Here is a 9577-nt window from a genome sequence, read left to right as displayed (position 1 = left end):
AGTATGATTTTCAGAAAAAAGTCAGAATCGAGATTTTCTGAAAAAGTATGATTTTTTTCATTTTCAAATTCATCATTTTATGATTTTCAGAAAAAAAGTCAGAATTCTGAGATTTTGAGATAAAAGTCAGACTCTTTTGATTTTCAAAAAAAGGCTGGATTTTAAGATTTTCAGAAAAAAGTATGATTTTCAGAAAAAAGTCAGAATTCTGAGATTTTCAGAAAAAGTCACTCTTGATTTTCAAAAAAAGGCTGGATTTTAAGATTTTCAGAAAACATAAGGCGAGCTTTTATTAAATGAAAAGCTGGTACAACGTAAACAAATTGCAGGAGCAAGCGCAGAGGAACAAAAGGAAAAATAACAAACAAAACAAGAACAAACCGGGAACATTTTCAGAAAAAAGTCAGAATTTTAAGATTTTCTGAAAAAAACAGATTTTACTTCAGGATTCAGAACCAAACCACAGGAAAAACAACGAACTCACAGAGAACACAAGGGAAAGCAAGGTTGCAGTCGAACAGTCAGTTTAGCTTAGGAACCTTCCTAACGGAGTGAAATGACCCGGAAGTCCCTCAGTGGCAGCCATGATAAGTGCCGTTCCAATTCTCTAGACTCTAGGTGATAGGAAAGGAGCTTTGCAACTTCCTTTATAACCTCCTTTAGCTTAGGAACCACTGGACCTCCCTTTACGAAAGGAGAGGAGAAAATGCTGCCCCACAATGCCTTGCGGCCGCAACATTTACCGTCACACAACATTTACCGTCACACAACATTTACTGTCACACAACATTCGGCCGTTCACGGAAACAACTGATCGTGACAGAGAAATGATATCATGAAAGTTACGGTGCTTATTAAGCATTTTACAAATGATCAGACAGGAGGGAAAACACTGAGACAGGAAGTAAATATTGAAATGAGACAGGGGGTGAACGACTTTCAAGGTAAAACAGGAACCCGACAGAATGTGACAATTCCAAATGAAACAGAAAATAAACTGATCGTGACATGGAGTTGTATTTAAGCTCATAAAAAACTGAGAGTGAGGAATGTCTTGACGATTGTTTCCTCGTCTCTTGATCTTGTTTTCAGGGCCTCAGTGGTCTGGATGGGTTACTCGGGGTTGAAGGAAATCCTGGAGATCCAGTAGGTTAAAACAGTCCTTACTATAATCAATGTAGTCGTTGTATTGTTAATCTTTTTACTAAATGATGTTCTGTTCTTCCCCAAAGGGTGATGTAGGTTTCAGAGGAGCTCCTGCAACACCTGGCAGCCCTGGGAAAATGGTAAGCTCCAAAACACACATGGATGACGTGCAAACCTTCACCATAAAACCGTATTTAGTGACATTAAATTCATCTAAAATGTGTTTAATGTTGTAGGGAAAACCTGGATCTCCTGGGGTCAGAGGAAGCAGTGGAGCACCAGGGTTTAAGGTACAACATTATTGTCTTTATAATCATTTTGTTATAATGAATTGAAATAGTCAAAATGATATGTTCATTGTGGACATGTGTATAGTTTGATGTACCCCTGCTGTGCAATAACACTGCCTATAAACATCTGTGGCAAGTAACTAAGTACTTATTTGAATGTATGTGATTGTCCCTTAATCTACAGTAATGTGTTAGATAGATAGATAGATAGATAGATAGGTACTTTATTGATCCCTGCAGGTCTCCCTTGAAAAAGAGATCTATGATCTCAATAGGCGCGTTCACACCAAGTACTTTGCCGTATTTAGTGCCGGCACTCAGTGCCCCGGCACTTATTACCCCAGGGCATTTAGTACAGATCGCGTTCACACCGGAGTACTTTTCCCTGAGGGAAGATTACGCAAATGAGCCGCTGACGTCACTTCGTCTTCTTCTGCTTTGGGTTTACTGGCAGGCCGCTAACAACTTCACGGCGTATACTGCCACCCGGAGTCCCCGGCCGGAAGTCCCCGGAGTTGGGGACTGGCTTCAGTAGAAGCTGCTAGGACTCCCAGCAGCTTCTACTGAAGCCTTCTGAGTAAATCGCCAGAACGCCGATACCTCCTCATCTCCACCGCTCCCATGTTTTATTTTGTGTTGCCATAAGTTAGTCTCTCTGCGTTTGTGCACTGGGCGAATGCTAATGCTAATAATGCTAATGCCAGGATAATAAAATGGCGGCTCTACAAAACATTTTAGAGTTGTACGGGGCGTGGTTTGCAATTCGCCCAGAACAATCAGAACTGGGGCACTTTTTTCCCCCAGGAAAGTACCATCTCTCAGCAGGCACTAAAAATGGGGGTAAAAGTTCCCGAGATGAAGTGCTCTTTTTGGTGTGAACGCGACATAAGGGGTACTAACGGAACTAAACGCGAAAAGTACGGTGAAAAGTACTCCGGTGTGAACGCGGCTATTGGGACCAATCTGGTTAAATAAAGGTTTGAAATGAAATGAAATGAATCCCAATTTGGGGAATGTTTGCGTTGCAGAAATAAACAGTCCAAAATATTTCTGAAATAGAAATGAAATAGCATTAAAAAGTTACAAAAAATATATATATACATGTGGAAATGCAATTTTCCAGTAACAAATATAATGCAGGCTATTATTTTCATTTATTGAAATATCCTACTGATGTCCTGTTCTGTGTTTCAGGGTAAATCTGGATTCAAAGGGAAACAAGGACCACCTGGACCAATGGGGCCAAAGGTATAGAAAACAGAATAATAATTAAAAAACAGCCATAAAATACTTAACATAACATCTGTAAACATCTGTATGATCTGCACAGGGTCTTCCAGGACTGAGAGGAGAGAAGGGAGAGTCTTCAATCTCTGGTCTGAAGGTAAAGTCCAACACTAATGCCACTTTCCCACCAAAGCGCTTACAGGGCCAGTTCAGAGCTGGTGCCCGATTACGCACCAGCTCTTCCTGTTTCCACCGCAGAGGGGCCGGTTCTTTGCCCCAAAAACGGGTTCTTAGCTGGCCCCACTCAACTGCCCTTCCAGAAACCAAGAACCAAATATGTCACGCTTACTTAAACGCTGATGTCAGGACGCAGCACCAGTTGGGCTCTGGGCGGTGGAAACACAACTGGGGCTAAAAAGAAGAACCGGTTCAGAACCAGAAAAGCACGGAGCTAGAACTGGAACTGGTTTACCTTTTAAGAAATGATCTTAATCCAAACAATCCTGATCACAATTTTCTGGTATATAAATGTTTAATTAAAATCTGTATTAAGTTGCAGAGTCTTAACCGGGGCAATAATGCATCTAATTTCAGTTCGGAGCTAGTGTCCGATTAATCACCGGTTCTTCCTGTTTCCAAAGCAGTGGGGCAAGTTCTTGACCCCCGAAAACCAGTTCTTAGCTGCTCGTCCAGAAACTAAGAACCAAATATGTCACGCTAACTTTAACGGTGATGTGATGACGAAGCACCAGTCGGTCTCTTGGCGGTGAAAACACACTGGGGATAAAAATAAGAACCGCTTCAGAACCAGAAGAAACGGAGCTAGAACTGGAACTGGTTTGGTGGGAAAGGGCTATAAGTGCACCACATTACGGGGTTTATTGGGAAAAATAAGTTTTATTTAACATCAAGATGGTTTATTTGTATTTATTTCCAATGATATACTTGACTCTTTGATGTAAGAATATACTAATTGGACTGAATTTTACGATAAGCTCTGATCGGCTTGCAAAAATCAGACAAAACTACACTGTTGATCATTTTTTGCCCATTATCAACTTTATTTACAGGGTCTCCCAGGTGAAATGGGAATATTTGGACCAGTCGGGCCATCTGGGCTAAAGGTTGGTTGAAATATTTGAAGATTAGAATAATTGACATTCCAAAAAATGCATAATTTCACCTGCTTTACCACATTATACCTTCCAGGGGAATCCTGGTCTGCAGGGGCTGAAGGGTCGGATAGGCCATAAAGGAAAGCAGGTGAGTTGTTTTTACTTCTCTTTTCACAGTTTTTAGCAGTAATTTAATAATGAACGTACTTATTTTCACAGGGAGAAGCCGGTCCTCGGGGTCCACACGGGCGTAAAGGCATCCTCGGACTCGCTGTGCGTTGCTTTGATATTCTGCTATTTGATAAAGTTATGAAACACTTCACTAAAGTAATTTCTGTTTTGTTTGTGTTACAGGGCCAGCTTGGGAAGAAGGTGAGACTTTTTAATGCCTCCATGCAAGCGTGATTTTGGGAAACGCACTGATTAACAAGACCTACAAAGTCATTTGGGTAAAAAAGTCAGAATTCTGATATTTTCAGAAAATAGTCAGAATTTAGAACATTTCGGAAAAACGTCAGAATTATAGGAAAAAGTCCTAATTTGAGATTTGCAGAAAAAAATAATGAGATTTTTTGAAACATTTCAGAATTTCAGAATTTTCAAAAAAAAATTCAGAATTTCAGAATTTTCAAGAAAAATTTCAGAATTTCAGAATTTTCAAGAAAAATTTCAGAATTTCAGAATTTTCAAGAAAAATTTCAGAATTTTCAAGAAAAATTTCAGAATTTTCAAGAAAAATTTCAGAATTTTCAAGAAAAATTTCAGAATTTTCAAGAAAAATTTCAGAATTTTGAGATTTTCAAGAAAAATTTCAGAATTTTGAGATTTTCAAGAAAGATTTCAGAATTTTGAGATTTTCAAGAAAAAATTCAGAATTTTGAGATTTTCAAGAAAAATTTCAGAATTTTGAGATTTTCAGCCAAAAATCTGAATTCAGATTTTTTGAGAAAGAAAGTCAGAATTGAGAAAAAAGTCAGAATTCTGAAATGTTGATAAAGAGTCAGAAAAAGTCAGCATTTTAAAAAAAGTCCGAATTTTGAGATTTCCATAAACAAATCTGAATTTTAGGAAAAAGTATTAAAAAAATATATATATATATAAACATGATATAAACAGCAAACTGACAATACTGTAATTTATGTTTTATGACTATGAAGGTTTAAGTATCGTCTTTGACTTCTTTGGTCTCGTGTCCTGCATCCTGATTCCACAGTTTTCAAATGTTCAACAAAGAATTTTTTTTTAAAGCTCATTCAGTCAGCCTGAAATTATTCCAGTCTTTCATTATTTGCGGTTACCATGTGTGTGTGAATAGTGAGATTTGTTGAAATGCATTAGTCGTATCAAGACAGAGTCTGACTGTGTTTACAGGGAATGAAAGGAGTCGAAGGAGGGAGAGGACCAAAGGGAGTGAGAGGCAAGCCAGGACCTCCAGTAAGACTTTCACTCATCTAATCATCAGTTTAAAAAAAAGAAAGTTAACTGTAACATACTGTGAAGTTTGAAGAGGCATTTAAATTGTAATGTAGTGAAAAACAGCTTTATTGTCATGAGTTTCTCCCCCTTTTCCTCACAGGGGAAGCCAGGAGCACCAGGCCTCAAACGCAGGCCTTCACAAAGACGGGGTTCAAAGCCTGAGCTCAGACCGGGTCGTCAGAGACCCAAAACAGCACGCATTAAAAGACTGGAGAACGTGCCGCGGTTCAGACTAACACCGGCCCTCTTGAAGGTACAACAGACTGTGGGTAAAGTTTCCCTCCTGGACGCAATGTGAATATTCGCATCGCTCTAATCGCTAAGTTTCACCGCGGCTGTCAGCTGTGTTTACTCTCATCATTCAAACAAGACGCGCTAGACCAGGAGGTGGGGCTTATCTCCATGTAAATACTACGGTAGATACCAACTACAACAAAATGAACACATGTTACCGTGATGTAATTGTAATACACGTTTCAAAATTATGCCAGAATGACAACATACTGATACCGGTTTGTAAGAACCATGAATTAATGCTTTGACAAGCCTGCAGACAAGACAGCAGGAGAAACATGTGTGTTTTCTGAATGGAGATTGGATCGATCAGGCTAAGCTAACGTTGTATCTGCTCCGTCCACACTCACAACAACATCCCACAGACACAGATAAAACATCGACTGTATCCGCCATGCCACAGACAGTTTGTGGTTTGTTCGTGTATAACATCTATGACCGTCTTTGCATTGACTTTACATGTAATGTGAACGCACCATAAGTGTTCCTTCACATCTTCCCTTGACCCCATTAACCCCAGGGGTCCAGGCTGCTGTCCAGGAGATGGTCTGAGGAGGAAGAGGAGGAGGAGGAGGATTCGTTCAGCTGGCCTCAGGGAACCAAAGAGGATCCTGCCACCTCCTGCTACGAGCTGGGACTCATACACCCTCACCTGAGCGATGGTGAGCCTCTGAATACACTTCACTGTTTACTGAATGATTCTGAATGATGGTGCACTAAAGTGGATCATCTCTCAGGTTTCTTTTACATGGACCCAAACCAAGGCTGTCCGCACGACTCTGTGAGGGTTTTCTGTAACTTCACAGCAGGAGGAGCGACCTGCATCGAGCCTCTACCCTCACAGGTACACTCACTTACTCCTACATTGATATGTATCATTATTATAACTTGTAGTGGCGATTTTGTCCCTAAACTACAAATATCAAATTTAAAAAACTACACGAAATCAAACTGCAGCTAAGGCACCAGGTAGCCAATTGTAATTGTTAACCTCCTGTTCTTTAGATCAAATTAAGTTGGAAATCAAAGAAGAAGAATGCACCTGTCCAATGGCTCAGTCAGCAGCACGCTGGGAACAAGGTAACACATTTGTAATTGATAGAGAAACTTTTGATGAATCTGAAAACTGACTCCTGTGTGTCTCTACAGTTTGAGTACTCCGGCCTGGATGTGGTCCAGCTGAGGTTCCTGCGGCTGCACAGCCTCTCGTCCTCACAGCTCCTGACGCTCCGCTGCTCAGAGAACAGCTCCAGATCTGCAGGAAACACATCGTCAGCTGATCACCTGCTGGGAGACACATCGTCAGCTGATCACCTGCTGGGAGACACATCGTCAGCTGATCACATGCTGGGAGACACATCGTCAGCTGATCACCTGCTGGGAGGCACATCGTCAGCTGATCACATGCTTCACCTGCTGGGAGACTCCGGCACAGAAATCCCTTCCCACTTCACCAGCGTGTCCAGGAGAGGCTGTGAGGTCAGTATCGTGTTCACTGTTTAGTACATTATAATATATATTTTCAAGTTCTTTAAAGCTCACCTATTATGCAAAATCCACTTGTTCATGTTCACCAGCAACCAAGGTAACCCCCCCCCCCCTTATCACCTGAATCTCCTCCTAGAGCACCATTGAGTTCTTTTTAACCAAATCTCTCTCAGAGGGGCGTGGGGAGGGGCTCCTTATTTTCATCTAAAGTAACAGACAGAGAATCAGCACTTTTGAAACAGGGCTGAAACAGAGGGGATTATGGGTAATGCTGCAATGATCTGTTTGGTGTTTCAGCCAATCAGAGACAGGTTCTGGATATATCTGAGACCTGTAATATATTGATGAAAAAGAGCATAATAGGGGACCTTTAACTTCCCATCTCCTTCTCTCCTGTCTGATCCTACGTCAGGTGGAGGTGTCTGTGACGGTGCGGGGGGGAACGGAGCTGCATCGAGGTGACATGCAGCTACTTCCTGTCAGAGACGTGGGGGTGGAGCCTACGGTGTGTTCTCCAACCGTCTCTGAAATCACCGCTGTGCTGGGACCCCTCTGCTTCTTGTGACCTGAGAGTGTGTGTGTGTGTGTGTGTGTGTGTGTGTGTGTGTGTGTGTGTGTGTGTGTGTGTGTGTGTGTGTGTGTGTGTGTGTGTGTGTGTGTGTGTGTGTGTGTGTGTGTGTGTGTGTGTGTGTGTGTGTGTGTGTGTGTGTGTGTGTGTGTGTGTGTGTGTGTGTGTGTGTGTGTGTGTGTGTGTGTGTGTGTGATGGAATACTGTAAATATCTCATTTATATGGAAAGCAGGGACATATGGTCTAGATATTTTCTCACAGCTGTTTTTGTGTATATTTATTGAATCTGAAGGAATGGAGAATTATCTTCACAGTTATTAAATATGTGTTAATGAGTAATTGTATTATTTTAAACGGACTTGACGTAGAGTATTTATATCATAACTAGTGTACTCAGTGTCTCATATGTCTCACAGGGGGAGGATGTGCAGCACTTTTTAAAATAAAAACATGACTTTGAACATGTGGAATAAAATCAAACCGCGTGCATCTGTTTTATTTTTCACTCAGATTTAAGGTAATAATGTAGATTGTTGATATTTGTTGTGATTGTTAAGCTGTAGCAATATTTGTAATCTTTGTAAACTTGTAAACTATTCTTATAACTTAACATTTTCAGTTATTTGTATTGTGTTAATGCAAATGGAAAACATTCAAGCAGTATCTTTCTGCATTGTAGAAGTCTGAACTCAGCTGCTCATATTTTTAGTCATTAAAAAAACGTTTAGCCAAATGAAGACCCCATTGATACCAACTGTAAATGTATTATCTCTGCCCGGGTGTGGTAGTTGGGTATTTGTTGTTGTCAGTCCCCTCAGGAGTGAAAGCTTCATGCTGTCTCCGTCCATATAGTCAGGTAATTCATCTCAAACTAGATGCATTCAACACATGTGATAATAACATTCAGATCAGAATCAGAATCCCTTTATTAGTCCCACAGAAGGGACATGTACATTGTTACAGCAGAAAAGAGCCAAAGACAGATTAATGTTAACTAAAGCATGCATAAACATTTATTTAAAAAAAGAAATTATAATAAAAAAAAGTCACACAGCCTGTCAGACACTGAAAAACGCCATCATGTGCTTCTTGGTGTTGAATATCTTCCTACTCCATGGAAATGTTACTCAATGAAGCTCAACGCAAGTTCCTTCAGGAAGACTGGGTATATATACATTCACTCCGCAGCTGCTTATAATCAGCTCATCACGGGCGTTCTCTTTAACCTATTACATTTCACCTCATTCTCCAGCAGCCAATCACCGTGCTGCAGCCAAACTTTAAAATGGTTCTCCTCTCTCCTGCAGTCAGCTGTGATTTCAGGTGTTCATGCTGCCGCCCGCCTCCTCTTCATCCACCTCCTCCCCATCCACCTCCTCTTCATCCACCTCCTCCCCATCCGCCTCCTCCCCATCCACCTCCTCCCCATCCGCCTCCTCCCATCCGCCTCCTCCCATCCGCCTCCTCCCCATCCACCTCCTCCCCATCCACCTCCTTTCATCATATCCAGTGCCAGGAGAGCTAATCCAAACACCTCATCACACCTCCTCTTCATCCCATCTCCTCATCAAATCCAGATCTTCATCATCATCACCAGTGTCTAGACCCCGGGGGGTTCCCTATATGCTCACGTCTGCATTTCCCCCTTTAGATATACCATTTCAGGATCGGGGTCTAATCGCCAAAGACTTAACATTTATCATATGGCATGTGTCAATAAATGTTCTTTAAACAAAATGAAGTCTCTCCTGATTGAACTGCAGTTAGACTAGGTTTATGAAGAAAACTTGTTAGAGCTATTACTGAGTGTAAGGTATTACCAGGAACATGAGTGAAAAATAGTCACGTGTGATTAATGCAGTCGGGGTGATTAACGCAAAATGTCATCATTTAAAACTGTTCTTCGTGTTCTCCGTAGACGCTCTTCTGACTGTTTCCAAAGACTTGAGGGACAGAAATGTCAGGAAACGAA

The 9577-nt window shown here is 41.2% G+C and overlaps 1 protein-coding gene across 1 annotated transcript; it reads left to right on the top strand.

Moving 5' to 3' along the window:
- The first annotated feature begins 1057 nt into the window (after positions 1-1057).
- Positions 1058-7601, top strand: LOC117487532 (collagen alpha-2(XI) chain-like). The gene is made up of 16 exons (XM_034136167.1): positions 1058-1146; positions 1233-1286; positions 1383-1436; positions 2631-2684; positions 2767-2820; positions 3734-3787; positions 3873-3926; positions 3998-4051; positions 4133-4150; positions 5150-5212; positions 5355-5507; positions 6069-6210; positions 6286-6392; positions 6554-6628; positions 6698-7027; positions 7449-7601. Exons 2-16 carry the CDS (start codon positions 1284-1286, stop codon positions 7599-7601), a joined length of 1368 nt encoding a protein of 455 aa, XP_033992058.1. The 5' UTR covers positions 1058-1146; positions 1233-1283.
- Positions 7602-9577: the final 1976 nt, after the last annotated feature.

Source organism: Trematomus bernacchii, unplaced genomic scaffold (assembly GCF_902827165.1).
Source record: "Trematomus bernacchii unplaced genomic scaffold, fTreBer1.1, whole genome shotgun sequence".
NCBI lineage: Eukaryota > Metazoa > Chordata > Actinopteri > Perciformes > Nototheniidae > Trematomus > Trematomus bernacchii.
This window is presented reverse-complemented; position numbering and strand designations above follow the sequence as displayed.

What these genes read in the sequence shown, in the direction of transcription:
- LOC117487532 (XM_034136167.1), top strand. An exon ending in TAACACCGGCCCTCTTGAAG is followed by an intron (nt 5,508 to 6,068) that starts GTACAACAGACT and finishes CATTAACCCCAG; the next exon opens with GGGTCCAGGCTGCTGTCCAG. An exon ending in TGTCCAGGAGAGGCTGTGAG is followed by an intron (nt 7,028 to 7,448) that starts GTCAGTATCGTG and finishes ATCCTACGTCAG; the next exon opens with GTGGAGGTGTCTGTGACGGT.